This window comes from Miscanthus floridulus, chromosome 5 (assembly GCF_019320115.1).
Source record: "Miscanthus floridulus cultivar M001 chromosome 5, ASM1932011v1, whole genome shotgun sequence".
Taxonomy (NCBI): Eukaryota; Viridiplantae; Streptophyta; class Magnoliopsida; order Poales; family Poaceae; genus Miscanthus; species Miscanthus floridulus.
Window position 1 is genome coordinate 22020308 of NC_089584.1, and position 19308 is coordinate 22039615.

General features: G+C 48.8%; 1 protein-coding gene across 1 annotated transcript; it reads left to right on the top strand.

Annotated features, from left to right (window-relative positions):
• Window positions 1-3091: 3091 nt before the first annotated feature.
• LOC136454395 (dof zinc finger protein 4-like) lies at window positions 3092-12674 on the top strand. Its single transcript, XM_066454838.1, has 2 exons — window positions 3092-3217; window positions 12264-12674. Exons 1-2 carry the CDS (start codon window positions 3092-3094, stop codon window positions 12672-12674), a joined length of 537 nt encoding a protein of 178 aa, XP_066310935.1.
• Window positions 12675-19308: the final 6634 nt, after the last annotated feature.

Sequence of the window (19308 nt, forward strand, 5' to 3'; positions counted from 1 at the left end):
AAAGTAATAACAGATTACAAGAATCTTGGGATGATACGTATCCTAACAGATCTTGTAGTATCTTCAGGATATCTTCCTGGTGTCTTGCGGAAGGTGCCGAGCAGAGTCGTGCCCCGCAAGGCTTTATCTTGTAGGCTAGGCCACCCCTGGGGGCACAACCCACGTGGTCTGCCGTGGGTATCCGGGGTCATACCCCCCACAGCTAGTTCTCGAGCGCATTGTACCCATTGTGCAACGCCGTCTTGAGCTTGTTCGAGCTGGTGCGAACGAAGCCGAGCAGTCAAACACATGGTCTGACCACCGTGATGAGTTGCCGAGCAGTTGTGAGCAATTGCCGAACAGCATAAACCATCGCCGAGCAGCGTGAACCATCGCTGAGCAGCGTGAACTGTCACCGAGCGGCATGAACAGTCGCCGAATAGTATAACCCAAGTATGGCTTACCATAAGGATGTAAGGAGCTCAAGTTCAGAATCAAAAGTTTCTTCGCAGTGGACCAAGTGTGCCTACTTAGTCCAACCACGAGAAAAGGAGATAGTCTTCTTCAGCTTCAAGAGGCACGGAGTCTTCCAGAATAAAGCAAACACATTCACCGCAAGGTGAAGTGTGCCCACTTAGTCCCCAAGACTGATAGTAGATGACGTAGTCATGTGGTGTCAGGGTCCAAAATAGAAGAAAAGTAAAAGACCAGCCAAGCAGGCAACCAGTCCCCGGGCGTAGCCCCAAAAAGCACATTCACCACAAGGTGAAGTGTGCCACTTAGTCCCTAAGCCTGATAGTAGGTGACATAGTCACGTGGTGTTAGGGTCAGAAACAACAGTCAACTTGAAGAAAATAGAATCACAGAGAAAACACCAGAGTAATGGTTGTACAGTATTAATTACTGAGCCATAACGGTTGGTAGAGTTGTTGGTGAATATTCGGCGAGCTATAACAAATTATGAAGATAAATCAGCAATACGGGCTGGGGCTGCGCGAAGGCCTAGATAACGACCCACCTTCAGTTGTGGGGAATTCAGAGAAACACAAATCGCGGGAACAGTTTCCCAAAAACCATCGAATGTGAAAAGGTGGGGGGGTGCTTTATAACTGTGCTACCGTACCCCGCGCTCATACCTTTGCCCCTTTGCCATTTCATCTTCCTCCTCCGTCATCGCATTTCTAGATTCACATCTACTCCTGCTTCTGCCACCAAACCCTAGCCAGATCTGAGAGATGGCGCCGAAGAAGGGAGATACGAAATCAAAGAAGACGAGCCCCCAGAAGGCGAGTGCCGAAATTCGGTGTGACAAAGAGTGGGTGCAGTCGCGAATGGGAGAGGCGGAGCTCAACAGATTGGTGGAGGTGGGCGTTCTGCTTGACCGCATCACCGCCGGATGGCAGCTGGCCCTTGGTGAGCCCTTCCGCATGCCTCATACCGATGAAGTAGTGGTATTTGAGGACTATTTCTGGCGCTGGATGGGATTTCTTGTTCATCCATTCCTAAGGGATCTATTGGAGCTCTGAGCGATTAGTCTGTGCAACCTCCACCCAAATACCATATTGCACATATCTATCTTCATCTATTTATGTGAGGCGTATCTCAGAATCCTTCCACACTTCAATCTCTTCCATCACCTGTTCTGGCTAAAGAAGAGAGGTGGCGGTGGTTCCAAGGTGGTCGGCGGAGTGTATCTTTAGCTGCGTGATGGAATGGCGGGAGAATACCTTACTGTTCCACTAAGCACATCACTGAAGGGGTGGAACACTAGGTGATTTTACATGAAGCAGAGCCACCCTGCAGTCCGCTGCAATGCCGACCACATACTGGAGAGCCAGAAGAGCTAGTCAGAGACGCCAAACAACACCGATATGGAGTAAGTGAGGGAGCTCCTTGGCTTAATAAAGGGCGTAAAGACCAATAGTGGATTAGTGGCAGCAAGCTTTATGGTGCGCCATATCTAGCCCTACAAGGAGAGGGCCCACCCCACCTTTGAGTTCAAGGGGGAGACCGATGATACCCGGGAGAGGTCGAAGATGCTGTCGAGGGATGTTGTGCATGAGCGGGCCATAGAGCTGTTTGCTCCACTTGCCTCATTCAACCTGCTAGGGCAGACAAAACCCTTTCACTGCAAAAATCTGTCTCCTCAGGTAAATATCTCAGTTGTGTGTTCCTAACGCTTTTTATCTTTTGTCATTGCCGAGCAGTTAACTGATTTACTCATGTAAAGATCCATTCGTAGAAAAGAGCGGTGTACTTCTCGGGCGTGCCAAGGAGCGATTGGCCGAAGAGAGTAGATGCCCGACCACCGGTGCAGCCTGAGGAGGAAACCATCAGCATCTCATCGGAGAGTCCATCCCTGGTGTCGGAGAAAATCCAGGGGAAGAGGGCAGCGGTAGACGAGCTAGCTTGGAAGAAGAGAAAGACGGCGAGTACCGCTCCCCTCAAGTCGAGTGGCATCTCACTTGGTGGCGACCAGACCACTCAGACATGAAGGACCGTGGTGTTTGAGTGGTCGAATGATGATGAAGTTCTGGTGGCTCCTCCATCGAGCATAAAGGCACCTCCACGCAGCATGTGTGTGGAGGAACAATCGATGGAAGGGGAGGAAGTTCCCCAACAACGGGCATCAGAAGTCCCTGAGCAGCAGGCATGGGGAGCCTCGAAGCGGCAGGCGAGGGGAGCCCCAGAGCGGTGAGCGGAGGAAAGGCCAACGATAGAGACTACAGGACCTCCACCCCAAGACGCAGGTGTCGACCCCAAGGCTGTGATGGGGGCTCTAGTAGGCACCGCCGGTTCAAGAAATTGTACCAACAGATCAAACCGTAAGTATCCTTATCTTAGAGTTACTTTACCGTCGTTCCTTAGCTTTTTTGGTGACTGACGAGCTAAACTGATGCAGTGCAATGCGTGCGGGGATCCGACCCCACCTGTCCAGACTATCTAGCAACCGAAGGTTGGTCCCAGAACGGAAGTGGTGGCAGTAGACCCCATTCCAGAGTCCCTAGCTGCTCGATGGTCTGTGGAGGAGGCAGCTGCCGCTACCGATGAACTTGGTGGCGGGAAACAGTTGACGCTGATAGTGGATGAGTCGGCGACGGTGCCTGGGGCAATGGCAGAAGCCACCGGGTCTTCAACGGCAAATACGGGAGATGTCGATGCTGCACCGAAGTCTGGGGCGGCGAGGCCAGTCACGCCCAAGGAGCAGATGGCACCCCTCGAGGCATCACAGAGCATGGTCAGACCCGCTGCTAGCCACGGAACCCCCCGATGGTGCCTCCAATTGTGGCAGAGGAGGATGAGGTGGAAGAGATTGAACATGAGGAGTCTCAACCCTAGGCCGTCTGAATCCTCCACAAACACGGCGACAAGGTGGTGGTTGTTGAGGAGGAGGAGACCACCAGGGAGATGAGGAGACTAAAGTCTGCCCTTGCGAGAGTGATGAAGCAAATCGAGGTCAGTACTACAACTAGGATCCTCATCTTTGACATTAGAGATCATAGTTCGTCATAACCATTGTGCGCTTGTAGGGGATAACTCAGACTACTGAGCAGCACCACTAGCTGATCAAAAGGATGGAGCCTCTCACCGAGGAGAATTAAAACTTAAGGAGGCGATGAACCTTATGGAGAAAAACATCTAGAGGGCCCAGCACGAGCGAGACATTGCTGAGTCCAACGCGCAGGACCTAGAGTACCAGAAAGGCGTCCTATTCGAGCAGTTGGCGACTATGTCCGAATAGCTGTGTGGCAAGTCCGAGCAGCTGGCAAGTGCTTCCACACAACTGGAGTAGAAGTCCGAGCAGCTCAGAAGCATATCCGTGCAGAGAGCAGGTACGATAGATCGGTGAATGTGCTTTGTATTGCTAAATAGTTATATCTTTGGTGATGACTGTGTGTGCTCACAGAGCTCGACCAGCTACGCCAAGCCATTGAACAACTCCACGAGGAGAAGACAAAGGAGATAGGGCGAGTAGACAAACTGGCCGAGGAGCTAAACGGTGAGTACTTCCTGGTCGGAGTTACTACTGAAGTAGTTTCCTTGCTTGATGGAACCTTGTAACGCTTGTAGACTACCATCGAAGGGTCAAGGCATAGTTTGATGTGCTGGTGTAGGAGGCCAGGACCCAATGGGAGAAGTTCGACGCCGTAGTCGTCAGAGTTAAACCAGTGCTCGATGCCATTGTTACCGCCATTACGCATGCCCTTGCAGTGGTTTGTTCCCATTATCAATCCGTTGACCTTTAGGCAATGGGGGCTAGATTCGCTGAAGGGATGGGCGAGGCAGAGACCCAGCAGCTAGAGGAAGAGGTGGAGGACATGGCAAAAAAGAAGGCCAACAACATAGACCTGTTCGGCGAGACAGACGGCGTTGGCGGAGCTCGGTGATCTGCTCAAAGAGTATTATCTATAACATCTAGAGAGGGTAGTTAAAGTGTGCGAAAGTGCAGAAAACATTTATGTATTTGTATAAATATTATAAAGTGCATGTTTATGCAACTTGCTCGTATTTGCGGTGAAAATCGTTGTAGTAATAACCCTAATGCAATTATACATAGTATAAGTAGCATCCGAGCTGTTAGTTCGTTACTGAACTCTTTGGCCTTAGCTATCCCATAGTCCATAACTTCGAGCATGGAGCCCGTGCACGTGTAGAAGGAACATGCGTCACCAAGGAACCACAGCCGACCACCCATAACGTAGAGCGCGGAGCCCACAGCATGTGTAGGGAGAGATCAAAGACTAAGTCTTCTCCATAGAGCGTAGAGCGGAACATGTGCTGCTCGGTAGTTGGTGAAATAACTTGGAGATAAACGTAGTATAAGTGGCATCCGAGCAGTTAGTTCTTTACTGAGCTCTTAGCATTGGCTAGGCCATAGTCCATAACGTCAAGCACGAAGCCCATGCACGTGTAGGAGAAATAGGCGTGACCAAGGAACCATAGTTGACCACCCATAACGTAGAGCGTGGAGCCTGTAGCACATGTAGGGAGAGATCAGAGACTGGGTCTTTTCCATAGAGAACAAAACAGAACGTATGCTGCTCGCTGATCGGTGAAATATGTTGGAGATTTGGAGAAAAGTGCTCGGCGATTTGGAGGAACCTATTTGATGAAATACGATGGCGATTTGGAGAAACGTGTTCAACGATTTGGAGAAACGTGTTCGGCGATTTGGAGAAATGTGTTCGGCGATTTGGTGAACTTGTTCGGTGATAAACATGTTCGGTGATTTCGTATTGGAGTTTGTTATGAAATAACATAGAGCTCGACGACCGTAAGTGGAGATTAAACCATAATGGAGAAAAAGTGGAGACAAATTATGGAGACCAAAACTTTATTCATCAAAAAGTGGAGAGTACATATCTAGGGTGTTTCAAGGATAGAAATGTATAAGGTGCTCGATGTGCCATGAGTTGTGGACATCGATTCCATCTAAGTCACATAGGTGATAAGACCCTGGTCAGGTAACCTCTTTGACGACGTAATGCCCTTCCCAGGGGGAGGAGAGCTTGTGCATTCCCTCGGTTTTTTGTTTTTTGTGGAGAATGAGGTCGCCGACAGCAAATGAACGACCTTTGATGTTGTGGTTGTAGTACCTTCGCAAGCCTTTTAGATACTTGGTTGTGTAGACGCAAGTGATTAGGCATTCTTCCTCAGCCCTATCGACGTTCTTTGTCCGAACAACGGCGGCTTGCTTTTCATCATAATTTTCCACCCTAGGTGCTCGGAAGGCAATAACCGCTGGTAGTATGGCTTCTGATCCGTAGACCAAAAAATATGGAGACACACCAATGCTGTGACTAGCTTGAGTGCACAGTCCCCAGACCATAGCTGGTAGCTCCTTGAGCTATTTGCCTAGATGCTTTTCTTCTTTCTGATATAGCCTCTTTTTGAGGGCATCAAGAATCATGTCGTTCGCCCGTTCAACCTGGCCATTGGCTCTAGGATGGGCAACAGAGACGTATTTGATGGAGATGCACCGGTCTTCGCAGAAGTCCCAAAAGTGATGGCCAGTAAACATAGTTCTGAGGTTGGTGATGATGTTGTTCGGGAGACCGAATCTGTGGATGATATCTTCAAAGAGCTCGACTGCTTTCTTTGTAGGCGCCGAGACGAGCGGTTTATACTTGATCCACTTGGAGAACTTGTCAATGGCGATGTATACGTACCAAAAACCACCTGGCGCTGGCTTGAAAGACCCAATCATATCTAGTCCCTAGCATGCAAAAGACCAGGAAGCTGGGATGGTCTGTAGCTCTTGTGCCGGCACGTGTATTTGCTTGACAAAAAAATAGCATCCTTCACAACGTTGGACGAGGTCTTCTACATCAGAGATGGCCATGGGCCAGTAAAAACCATCTCAAAAAGCTTTGTTGACTAGTGTTCTTGAGGCCACATGGTTGCAGCAGAAACCAGAGTGAATTTTGAGAAGTAGCTTCACTTCATCTTCTTGGGTGATGCATTTTTGTAGTATCCTTTCCTTGGCACTTTTCCTCATCAAGTCATCGTCCACCAGCATATAATGCTTGCTTCGATGGATTAGGCATTTGGTTTTAGTCTTATCAGTGGGTACTTCAGTGCTGGAGAGGTACTTGATGAACTGTTCTCTCCAATCGGCGGTCGGCGAAGGTACCATAAGTACCAGCTGCTCGGTGGGGGGAACTTCCTGAATTTCCTTATCTTCCTTAATGGATGGCGCCAAAAGATCTTGAATGAAGACCCCTGGCAGAATCATGGCGCGGGAGGAGCTTAACTTGGATAAGTGGTCAGCGAGCTGATTTTGATCGCACACCACGTGATGGTACTTGATACCATAGAATTTCCCTTCAAGCTTCCTAATTTCGGCGCAATATGCATCCATCTTTTCACTAGAGCAGTACCAGTCTTTGTTGAGCTAGTTGATGACTAGCAATGGAGTCTCCGTATACCATGAGGCATTTGATGATGAGCTCGATGGCTATACAGAGTCCGTGAAGACATGCTTCGTATTCGGCGGCGTTGTTGGAGGCCGGAAAGTGTATTCGAAGAACATATCAGAGCTTATCCTTGGTCAGTGTAATGAACAGAATTTCCGCACCAGCACCATTGATGTTGAGGGCGCCTTCAAAGTACATCACCCAGTGCTCGGGGTAGGTGGCGGCGGTGGGGTCTTAGATCTCGGTCCACTCAGCGACGAAATCAGCAAGCGCCTGAGACTTGATGGTAGGCCTACTTCTAAATTCAATGGAGTAAGTGCCAAGCTTGATAGCCCACTTGATGATACGACCGTTGGCCTCCTTGTTGTGGAGAATGTCCCCCAGAGGGAACTCAGTGACCACGACGATCTTGTAATATTTGAAGTAGTGGCGGAGCTTGCGCGACATAATCAGGACGATGTATAGCAGCTTCTAGACCTAAGGATAACGAGTCTTGGGCTTGTTAAGAACCTCACTGATGAAATATACTGGATGTTGCACCTTATAGGCGTGCCCAGCCTCCTCACATTCGACCACAATGGCTGTTCTGACGACACAAGAAGTAGCAGCGATGTAGATCAGGAGAGTTTCGTCTAGCCATGGCGCAGTCATGATCAAAGGCTTTGTTAGGAACAACTTGAGCTGCTCCAAGGTTGTGTCTGCCTCCTCCAACCAGGAAAAGCGCTCAGAGGCCTTGAGGTGTTTAAAGAATGGTAGCCCTTTTTCACCGAGGCATGATATGAAGCAGCTTAAAGCAGCCATGCAGCCTGTAAGCTTCTATATACCTTTGATGCATGCTAGCCATTTCATGTTGGTGATTGAGGAAACCTTGTCAGGATTGGGCTCAATGCCTCGTGCGCTGATGATGTAGCCTAGGAGTATACCGAATGGAACTCCAAAGATGCACTTTGAAGGGTTCAACATCCATCAGTACCTTTTAAGGTTGGCGAACGTTTCTTCGAGGTTGACGATAAGATCATCGGTGGTCTTGGACTTGACGACCACATTGTTGATGTAAGCTTCGATGTTGTGGCCGATCTGTTGATTGAGGCACATCTAGATAGCCCTTTGATAAGTTGCCCTGGCATTCTTGAGTCTGAAGGACATGGTTATGTAGCAGTACGCACCGAAGGGCATGATGAACGACGTCTTAATCTGTTCTTCTTCCTTGAGGGAGATCTAGTGATAGCCGGAGTAACAATCGAGGAAGGAGAGCAGTTTGCAGCCGATGGTGGAGTCTACAACCTCATCTATCTAAGGTAGACCGAAGGGGTCTTTAGGGTAGTGTTTGTTAAGATCAGTGTAATCAACGCATATTCTCTATTTTTTATTCTTTTTTTGAACGAGAACAGGGTTTGCTAACCACTCAGGGTGATACACTTCTTTTATGAATCTAGCAGCTAAGAGCCATTTTATTTCTACCCTAATAGCCTCCTTCTTGTCTGGCGTGAATCAACGGAGTTTTTGCTTGATCGGTTTGGTGGTCGGCGAGACATATCTTCTCCTATGGTACCCTCGGTATATCTATAGGTTTCCAAGCAAACACGTCGGTGTTGGCACGTAGGAAGGAGATGAGCGTGCTTTCCTATTTGCGGTCAAGGTGAGCCCCAATCTTCATGGTCTTGGAGGGGTCATCGAGGCCGAGGCCGACCTCCTTTATTTGCTTGGACTTGGTGGAGGCGTGAGGAGGCTCCAGCTCTAGGATCTCCATGTCATCGGTGGGCACCGTCTTGGCTTCGGTGACCACGCTAGCCATCTAGATGGAGAGGTCGGTGGCTTCGGTGAGGGCAAGACTCTTTGTCTCGTAGGAGTAGGCGATGGAGAGGTTGGCCCGTAGGGCCAGAACTCCTATAGGCAAAGGCATCTTTAGCACCAGATACGCGTAGTGCGGTATAGCCATGAACTTGGCCAGAGCTGCCGACCAAGTATGGCGTGGTAGGCGGTGTTGAAGTCAGCTACGTAGAAGTTGATGTGCTCGACGTGGTAGTTGCTTTCCATGCCGAACTGTACTGGTAGGGTGATCTCTCCAAGTGGTTTGGATGCCCTGCTAGGTACCACACCCTAGAAGGAGTCTGAGGATGTGAGATCTGTCATCTCGAGGCCCAACTCCTTTTGGGCTCCAACGAAGAGGAGATTAAGAGCGCTCCCACCGTCGACGAGCACTTTTCTAAAAGGCATCTTTTGGATGGTTGCGTCGAGGACGAGGGGGAAATGCCTTGTGTAGGGAATGTCCGCCCACTGGTTAGCCCTACTGAAGGTGATGGGGACCTCGGACCATGGGCGATAGCTGGGGTTAGCGGCGGCATCTTCTGAAGTGATGATGAGCACCCGCTAGGTGGTGAGCTTCTGTTCTCTTCTGCTTTCGATGGAGGTGAGGCCCCCGAAGATGGTGGCGACCACCTTGTTGTGGTCCTAGAAGGCATTGTTATTGCCCCTAGGTGGTCGGTGGCCTCTAGCTCCATCGTTGGTGTCATCGTCTAGCTTTTTATCTTGGAACTCCTTAGCCAAACCGAGGTAGTCCTTCATCTTATGTCTGGCATTCTTGTGGAGAGGGCACGGGCCATCGAGGATCTTCTTGTATTACTCGTCGTAGTTACACTTGGCGCGAGGTTCATTGACGGTGGTGTTGATGTGGTCTGGGCGGCGGCGGTGATTTTGGCTAGACTTGGGTCCTTCTGGCCGATCACGGCTGCTATCATGATGGTAACTACGGTCATCATAGTGATGGTCATTGTAGCATCAGTCATCGGGGTGGTCGTCATAGCGGCATGTTGGGCGATGAGTGCCCGCATCCTCATTAAAGCGCACCTCGGCTTCCTCGGTGTCGGCGTACTGGTTGGCGGTCGTGATCATCTTGCCAATCCCTATGGGTGGCTTGCGGTTGAACTTGGAGCGAAGCTCATGGTGGTGGAGTCCTTGGATGAAGGCGGTGATGACCTCAGGTTTTGTTATGTTGGGAATAGAATTCCTCATCTCGAAAAAGCATCAGATGTAGCTATGGAGGAGCTCGGACGACTTTTGGTGGATGCGGTTCAGATCATGCTTGGTGCCCAGCCGAGTACACATAGCCATGTAATTATCGTTGAAGACTGTTTTTAGCTCTTCCCAGGATCCAATGGAGTCCGGGGCAAGGCTTGTAAACCAGCTCATGGCAGTTGGCGTGAGCATGATGAGAAGATAGTTCGCCATGACACTGGTGTCTCCTCTAGCCACATGGACAGCAGTGGTGTAAGCCTATAGCCACTATGTTGGATTCATCCTTCCTTCATAGGGCTCGACCTCGGTGATTTGAAAACCATGAGGTCACTGAAGTGTTCGGAGCGCCCTTGTGAATGCTGGGGGCCCTTTAGGGTTGTCGGCGCCGTCATCTGCAGCGTTGCCAATGCCGAGCGGCTTGAGAGCTGAGTCCGGGTTACGGTACTCTTCCTCATACTCCTGGTGGCGGCGTACTTCTTCTTCATGGTGATCGAAGCGGCATTCGTCGATACGCCATTAAGCATCTCAGAGATTATTGAGGTGCACTCAGACGTCCTGGTCGACCTCCTAGCTGTGTTGGCGGTGATGTTCGTTGCGGTTGCCCCTAGCTCTGCCCTAGAGGAGTTGCCTGTCGTCATGGTGCTGATCAGTGAAGTGACTTTGGCGGTGATTGGTTCTTGTCATGGTTGATCAGTGAATCGAGGTTGTGGAGTATGAAGGCCTCTGATCCTAGCGGATCTCATTGACCTGACAGCGTGCCACTTTAAGCATGACGACGACCTTAGCGACCTCGGGTGTTTTGCGGGAGCCAGGCGAGCTCATTGGCGGCCACTGCAAGATTGGCGCTTGGGGTTTTGTAGATGTCGTGGCCGTCAACAAGGACAAACTCATCATCGAGGTTGCGTTGGAGTGGCCTTCCTTGCGAGTCAAGTTGCTGCTCGGCCATCACGAGAGCAATCTCGTTTGCACGGCGCTATGCACGGTTGACATTCTGGTTCTCACGGACAACGTGTTCCTCCTCGGTTTTGCCATTCCGAGGGAGGCTATCGATGCTGACGTTGAAGATTGCGCTGCCATGGAACCGAGGGGGAAGAAGTAGCTCAGTGGTCATTTCAATGACGGTCTCCGTAGAGCCCTGGGACTTGGAGTCTGGATTCTCCTCTAGGATGGTCTAGAGGGACGCTCCGGAGCATCGGCTGACGTGGAACATGTTGATGGCCGACGGAGGCTGGTCGACGATTTGGTCGGCGGGAGGATGGACATCTCCAACCTGGTCGGTGAATCTGCCCCTTAGGGCAACTTGGTAAGCGGTGGCGACGCTGGTGAACCCAAAGGGTAGGGCCGTAGCCCCTAGAGTTTTTCGAGCAGCCTCCGATAGATCTAGATCGGAGGGTGGTCGGCGCTGAACCAGAGTGTCCAGAGTCAATTCGGTGATGGAGAGGCAATCGGCGAGCTTCAGACCAACCCGATCGATAGATGCGACCAGATCGTCATTGTTGATCTCTCTCCTCTGGTAGCGAGGAAGCGGGCGGCAAGTCATCGATGAGGGCGACCTTGGAGGCGGTTCTAAGATCGGATCTGCAGTCGCAGGTGCGGGGGTGATCGGCGTAGAATTGATCTGCACTGGCTCGAGGAGCTCTCCGACTCTGTTAGCGTTGATGATCCACGAGATGGATCCGACCGTGAAGATTTGGCTGGGCTGTGGGAGGGACGAAGAGCGTGCGGAAAAAGCCATCTTGTTCAACAAGGAAACAACACGCATACCCCTACCTGGCGCGCCAACTGTCGACATAATATCGTCGGCAATCCTCAGAGGGGTATCCCACGAAGGTAGATTGATCGGCAGAGAAGCTTGTGATCAAGAACAAGAAGGCAACAGAGACATACGAGTTAGATAGGTTCAGGCCGTCAGTATGACGTAATACCCTACTCATGTGGTCTGTTGATTTGTATTAGCTATCGTATAATATTGCGTGAGTTTGGAGGGGGTCCCTGCCCATCTTATATAGTCCGGGGGGTAGGATTAAAAGTCGGTTAGATCTGAGAGATAACCAAAAAGTAATAACAGATTACAGGAATCTTGGGATCATACATATCCTAACAGATCTCGTAGCATCTTCAGGATATCTTCCCGGTGTCTTGCGGAAGGCACCGATCAGAGTCGTGCCCCGCAAGGCTTCGTCTTGTGGGCTAGGCCACCCTTGGGGGCGCAGCCCACGTGGTCTGCCATGGGTATCTGGGGTCGTACCTCCACAGGAGGTGGTTTTGCTGACATGTCATTCCACGTTGGCTGGTTTTGATGATGTGGCATCCCGACCCACTTGTCAGCCTGAATGACAACTCCATTTATAGTTCCTGCTCTCCGACGTCACCGAGCTGGCCACGCTGCTCACGGACCTCGCTCCGCACAAGCCCGTCCACGCCACTCGAGTCCTAGCGCGCCAAGTCAAGTTCGAGGAGGAGCTGGCTGCTGCGGAGGCTGCGCGGGACCTGCCTTCACCTACAGCGTCATGCACGTGGGACCCAGCTGTACGTAAGTGGTGGCGCTGCCTCTTCACGCCTCCCCCGCTGCCACTGCTCCCGGTGTTCACCTTCGCGGCGCAGCCAAAGGAGGAAGCGCTTACCCCTTCGGTAGCTGCAGCTCATCGGACAGGCATGGCCGCGCCGTCCTCGGTCTCCGAGGACATGGCGCCGTCCCTGGACTCCGCTGGGGCCGCTGGGATATTCGAGCTCGGCGACGCCCCGTCAGCCGCGACGTACTGAAACGCCGGGAGCTACCGTCAGCCGCGACGTACTGAAACGTCGAGAGCTACTGGACAGACGTGCAGGACCCGAGCATGTACCAACCCTTCCCCTTGTTTGTCTTAGGCCTTATTTAGGCTGTGTTTAGTTGGGTGAAATTTGGGAATTTGGCTATCATAGCACTTTCGTTTTTATTTGGCAATTAATATTTAATCATAGACTAATTAGGCTCAAAACGTGCGTCTCGCGATTTCCAACCAAACTATGCAATTAGTTTTTTTCGTCTACATTTAATGCTTCATGCACGTATCGCAAGATTCAATGTGATGGCTACTGTAGCACTTTTTGGAACTAAACAAGGCCTTAGTTCCTCCCTTAAAGTTTACTCCATATTCCATCGAATGTTTGACACATGCATGGAGTATTAAATGTAGACTAAAAAAATAACTAATTGTACAGTTTACGACTAATTCGCGAGACGAATCTTTTAAGCCTAATTAGTGCATGATTTGACAACATGGTGATACAGTACACATATGCTAATGACGGATTAATTAGGCTTAATAAATTCGTCTCGCGGATTACCGATGGATTTCTATAATTTTTTTTATTAATATCTAAACATCCTATACGACACCTCATATGACATCCCAAAACTTTACGCCCTAAATTTAAGCCAGGCCTTAGGTACCGTTTAGTTCCACTTCATTTTGTAAAATTTTTCAAGATTCTCCGTCACATCGAATCTTCGGACGCATGCATGAAGCATTTAATATAAATAAAAAATAAAATTAATTATACAGTTTAGACAAAATTCACGAGACGAATTTTTTAAGCCTAATTAGACTATGATTGAACATTAATTATCAAATAACAACGAAAATGCTACGATACCATTTTCAAAAAAAAATTCGTCAACTAAAGGAGACCTTAGTTACCTATCGCGATCGCTGAATTTAGCCGTGTTTAAATGCTTCTTAACGACCGCGAGCTACGTCTTCCTACTAGCTACTCCATCCATGTCCACGTTGTCTGCTGCTTGCCTCTCTCTGTAACTTTTTTTTTTGTTAGGCCTTGTTTAGATCATCTTCAAATTTCAATTTTTTTTACTCACTCTCCATCACATTAATTTTTAGACGCATGTATGAAACATTAAATGTAGGTAAAAAAAATAACTAATTGCACAGTTTGGTTGTAAATCACGAGACGAATCTTTTGAGTCTAGTTAGTCCATGATCAGACAAAGTTTGTCAAATACAAACGAAACATGCTACAGTGTCCAGATTGCAAAAATTTATAATCTAAACAAGACCTTATACTCTTGTTTATTGGTGGTTTGGCCTCACAGGCTGCGTGTGAGAAAGCTAACATCTGTATGTCGTGTCTGCACTATGCGAGTTCGGCAAGATTGGCGAGTACTATGGCCCTGTTTAGTTACACTTTATTTTGCAAAATTTTTCAAAATTTCTCGTCACATCAAATCTTTGGACGCATGCATGAAGCATTAAATATAAATAAAAAATAAAACTAATTACACAGTTTAGATAAAATTTATGAGACGAATCTTTTAAGCCTAATTAGACTATAATTTAACACTAATTACCAAATAACAACGAAAGTGCTACGGTACCATTTCGTTAAAAATTTCACCAACTAAACACTACCTATGCCTCAGAGAGCATTGTGCTACTGGACCCCCTGGGAGTAGTCGTAGACGACGAGCATCTCGCCGTGCAGTGGTCCATGCACCACCCGCGCAGCTGCACCGGGTTCTTGTGCCGTAGCTTGGCCAGGTTTCCGAGCTCCATGGACGTGCAGCCGCAATTGGTGCGACAGTGCATACCCTGCCGCCACCGCCTGGTGCCAGCACCACCGGCTTGGCCGCACCCAGCGCTCTGCCGCCCCAAGATGCGCCGTCGCCGCTCGATGCTCCGCCGCCGCCGGCCTCTTGCGGTCCCGCCCAGAAACCAGAAACCATCCCGCACGCTGCCAGGAGCCTAGAAGCCACGTCATCAAAGATAGATAGCGTGGAGCACCACACATGCAAACCCACTTACCAAAACCACCCTGGGGTTATTTGTCCGATTTTACAAAGTTTGATGTGTATAATACATGATTTTATAATTTAGGGGTTATGTAGACCACTCTTAATACGTCAGAGGGTTATATAGACTTTTATGACTAATCATCGGTCCTCCAACTATGATCCTGTTTGGATCCCATGGCAAAACTTTAGCCCTGCACTTTTAGCCCTTTTTTTTGCCATGAGATCCAAACAGGGAGGTTAAAAGTGAATAAATGGCTAAAAACTGGGCTAAAATCTTTTGCTCCGAAAGAGACCCTAAACTAGGCTAAACACCCTCGGGGCGGGGGCTGGATGCCCAATGCCTCTTGCCGCTCGCATACATGGCTATACATGGATAATTAAATGAGGGTAAATCAGTCATTGTAGATTAGAGGACTAAAGTTTAGCTTATGGATCCAAACAGCCCAGCAGGAGGCTAAACTTTAGTCCTTGAACTAGTGATACAAACACCACCTAAAGATGTCAAAAGAGAATTTTTGGTTGGGGATAGCTTCCTATCTCTATCCTCATATGGAGAAAAATTCTCCATCTTCGTCCCCCGTAAATCTTCGTGGGTGAGTTTTTCTTCCCATCCCCACCCTGAGTGAGGAATTTTTTTTTACCGTGGAGAACCCATCCCCGTTACAGAATACAATATTCTGAGAGCAAAAGAAAATTCATAGTGTTAAATCCATACAAATTGGATGAGCAAAAATTGATATTACAAGAGACATCTAATTTAGAGTTTAGTTTGCTATTTATACAATGTTAGTGTTGAGCATTTAGTAGAATCTAAATAGGCCAAGAGTCTAATTCTGAGTACGGGCGAGTTCACGGGGCGGGTATGCAGAGAACAGGGACAGAGAAATGATTCCACCTATCCCCATTCCCGCGAACCTAACAGGGACTAAAATTTCCTCATTTCAATCTCCGTTGGAATTACATTGGCTCCATCACCGTCCCCTAATAGGAGAATTCTCCGTGGGGAATAGGGGATTGGAAGTTTGGAACCCCATTGGCATCTCTAGCTGCACTACGGCTGTATAGCCCGATTATACATCATTTAAATGCTATACAGTGGTACACGATTTCTGTTTAAACAGACATTTTGCTTGACAAATATCTATTTTGCTCGAATGATAACTAAACAATAAGCGTGTAACTATTTATTGTTTAAAGTTTAGAATAACACCATCCAATTCTATTCCTCAATCTGCAGTGGCGGATCCAGAAATGGAGCAGGAGGGACAAAATAATAGAAGGTTATTTATGCTGCTATATATTCATCCAATCATTATTTATTTTATTTCTTTGTTTAATCTTGATGATATTCATAGCAGAGGAGGTTCTTTAATTTCAACTTGCCACCGGCAAATTCAATACAAGTCCAATGAGACCATACACCAAAAGAAAATATGTATGTCTATCACTTTGAACCATCTGATACACGTTTCGAGTGGGATTGCCATTTTGCCAAAGGCACCGACGGACGAGCGACGCCGATCCACCGCACGTTCTTATTCTTATATGAAAACAAAAGCTAGTTAATATACTACCGTTCATCCCTTCCGTTTGATTCTTCTTTAAGTAACGCGCGTACTGTGAACAAGTACAGGTGTGGAACGAACAACTCCCTAGCTCGCACTGCGACTCGAATCTCGAGATCACCGACAACAATTGCTTAACTACTGGCCTGATCTGTGCTTTGACCACATATATTATTATTAGCATATACAGTATATGTGATCATGGGAGCAAACAGTGGCGGATCTAGGAATTTAACTTAGGGTATGTCGCTAAAATTTTTTCATATATAATTTGATAAAAACATTTGTGAATTTGATAAGAATAGTAGAATATAACATAATTTAATATACACGCACGTAGTTACAGAATCTATCTCTTATAAAGATAAACCCACTTGCAATTTATTTTGCCATGCACCACATCAGTATCCACTAGAACATTCCAATAACATATTTAACTATCTCTGTCCACATCAGCATCCACTAACACATGACATTATGTCTTCATTCAAGCTATTTACGTTAGCAAACCACATCATTTAGTAACATATATTTAGTTGTCTACATCAGAATGCTAAAAATCATCCACTAGTATATATTATGATATTTATTCAATCATATTAGTATAATTTCATAAGCGATTCCCACAGCAACACGCGGGGCGTTCTTCTAGTAAGTTTTAAATTCAAACGCCTGACAATTCAAAGTTTAGACATAAATAAAAGAGTGCAAGCGACTTATAATGCTACTTGTCTGGCTTTTTTAGGTGATACTTTCTAAGAGACATGAGTATCTTGATTATATTATTTTTATTATCAACTTAAAGAAATATCCTCTCAATGTGAAAAGAAGAAAATAAAAGAGTAGAGGCTCACCTCTGTGGCCGACAGTCAGGTTAGCAGCGGAGCAGCCTAGCAGATCCTTTGACTCCTTGATCTGATAGATCCCGATCATAATTAGTCACAACTCTCCTTTGCTCGTAGCCACGCTAGGCGGCGGGTGCATATGCGGCTTCGCTGACTAGAGTCATCGACGGGCTAAGACTCCGTCGATCCATCACATGTTGCTCCGAATTCTGCGCGGCAGCGTCTGAGCCATGGACTCCAACTCCCAAGTTCTGTTGTGTGGCCAAGGCGCTGGAGTCAGGTCATGTGGGCTGTGGCCGCGGGCCGTGGGCCGCGTTAGCCGTGGGCCTGGAAGTGGAAAGTGGAAAGTGGAATGGCCGTCGCGAGTGGTGAGCGGAAACCATCCAGATGCAACACAGCCGCTGATCATCTTCCATGTACGTTTTTTGTCAAATCTACACGTATATACGTACTCTATAGTTGCTGGATGCAGGGTATGCCGGTGCATACCTGGCATACCATGTAGATCCGCCCCTGTGAGCACACCGCGTGCCATCAACTCGATTCTCGATCGAAGAAATACTCCAAATAAAATTCGACAACTCCAGTGCCCGGACGTCCGACCCTATGTCTGTGTCCAGACGCAGCTCCCGTTTGACGCATCCACCGCGCCCCCTCACGTAAAAATTGTATCGAAACAAAATGTGTGCGTCCGCTACATCCGCGCAATAGGAGAGCGCGCCCGCCGTGCCCCACGTCACCACGCGCCTGCGCCCCTGCTCCCAACCGCGACGTACGCAGCCCCCTCCACCCAGCGTCCATCTCGCTCCGAAGACAGCGTCGCCCAACGCGCCCATCACCCATCCCTCGTTCGTATGGATGCCCTGTCGGCTCGGGGAGAGATGATGCAACAGAAGGTGGGAGGAGAAGAGAAGCAACACACGATCTACTTTCGAAACACCAAATACAACAGTTGCAACATAAGTCTGAAGGCAGTTGAAACACTAGAAACCTGCTTATGAAACACTTGAAAAACACACCTGAAACACACTTGAAAACCATTGCAACCATACGCAATATCCGAACAAAAAACATGCAACATATGTATGAAACATATGCAACATTCAGATAAACACAAATTGCAACTTGCATCCGAAAAGCACAGATGAAACATACCTCTAAAACGTCTGGAACACTTGAAAACATACTCTTGCAATATGCCTCTGAAATAATTGTAACATATACAACTTGTGCAACATCCTCTGATCTACTTTTGTAACATCCATATGAATCAAATGCAACATACCTATGAAACGCCTGAAACAATCAAAACATACAATTGCAACATAGGGAGAGAGAGAGCCTGGCGCGTGGAGTGCCATGGCCGCCGCATCTGCGGCATTGGGGGCTCCTGATGGGGGAGGACACCATTGTGGGGGGAGGGGCGCCGCTGGGGTGGGAGAGGAGGATGACGGGGTTGGGGGAAGGAGATGCCAGGGGTCAGGGGACATATGGGAGGGGGAGGCTGCACCGATCGATTCCGGCCGCCGGGGTTCGGCGGCAATGGCCAACGGTGGCTGCTTCGGAGCCTAGCCATCGCCGGTGGTGGCGACAAGGACCACTGCGACGGTCGACGGCGACGGCCGCGCGCGCTGCAACAGGTGTGGCCACCGCTTCCACATCGAGTGCCTGGGTGGGGGAATGGACCGCCGAGGTGGGGAAGGGGACGGCAGGGTGTGGGAAGGAGCCAGCTGGGGTGGGGGAGGAGGACACCGGGGGTGGGAGAAGGAGCCGGCGGCGGCCAAGAAGCAGCGATGGCCGCGTCATCGGGTGTGGGCGTGGGCCGCGAAAGGATAAGAATGGAGAGGAGTGCGAGCGCTGCGGGAGTGGGCTGTCGAGGCGTCCGTCCATCCGGGCGTCCTAATCTTATCATCATCGAATAAAATTACTAGCCCACACCACTTAATTTGATCCGCAGACGCGATCCACGTATAATCTAATATAACTAGCCAGCCATGCAACCTCGGCTATCTCCACGATCACGGAGAAAATCATAACTAGCTAGATAGAACAACAGTGTTACACACGGAAATCACCGGCAAGGCAAGCGGCAACGTGTGCGCTCATCGGCACCGTATGTTCTCTCTGAAGAAACAAGACACCTAGTGTAGTCTGCACGAGTCGCCGATCGGACGTACCGCGTACCGCTAGCGCTATAG

Bases quoted from the DNA above. Each gene is read 5' to 3' on its own strand.
- LOC136454395 (XM_066454838.1), top strand. From the start codon at position 3,092: ATGGCAGAAGCCACCGGGTCTTCAACGGCAAATACGGGAGATGTCGAT. The intron at 3,218-12,263 runs GTCAGACCCGCT...CTCCATTTATAG, and splicing joins TCGAGGCATCACAGAGCATG to TTCCTGCTCTCCGACGTCAC.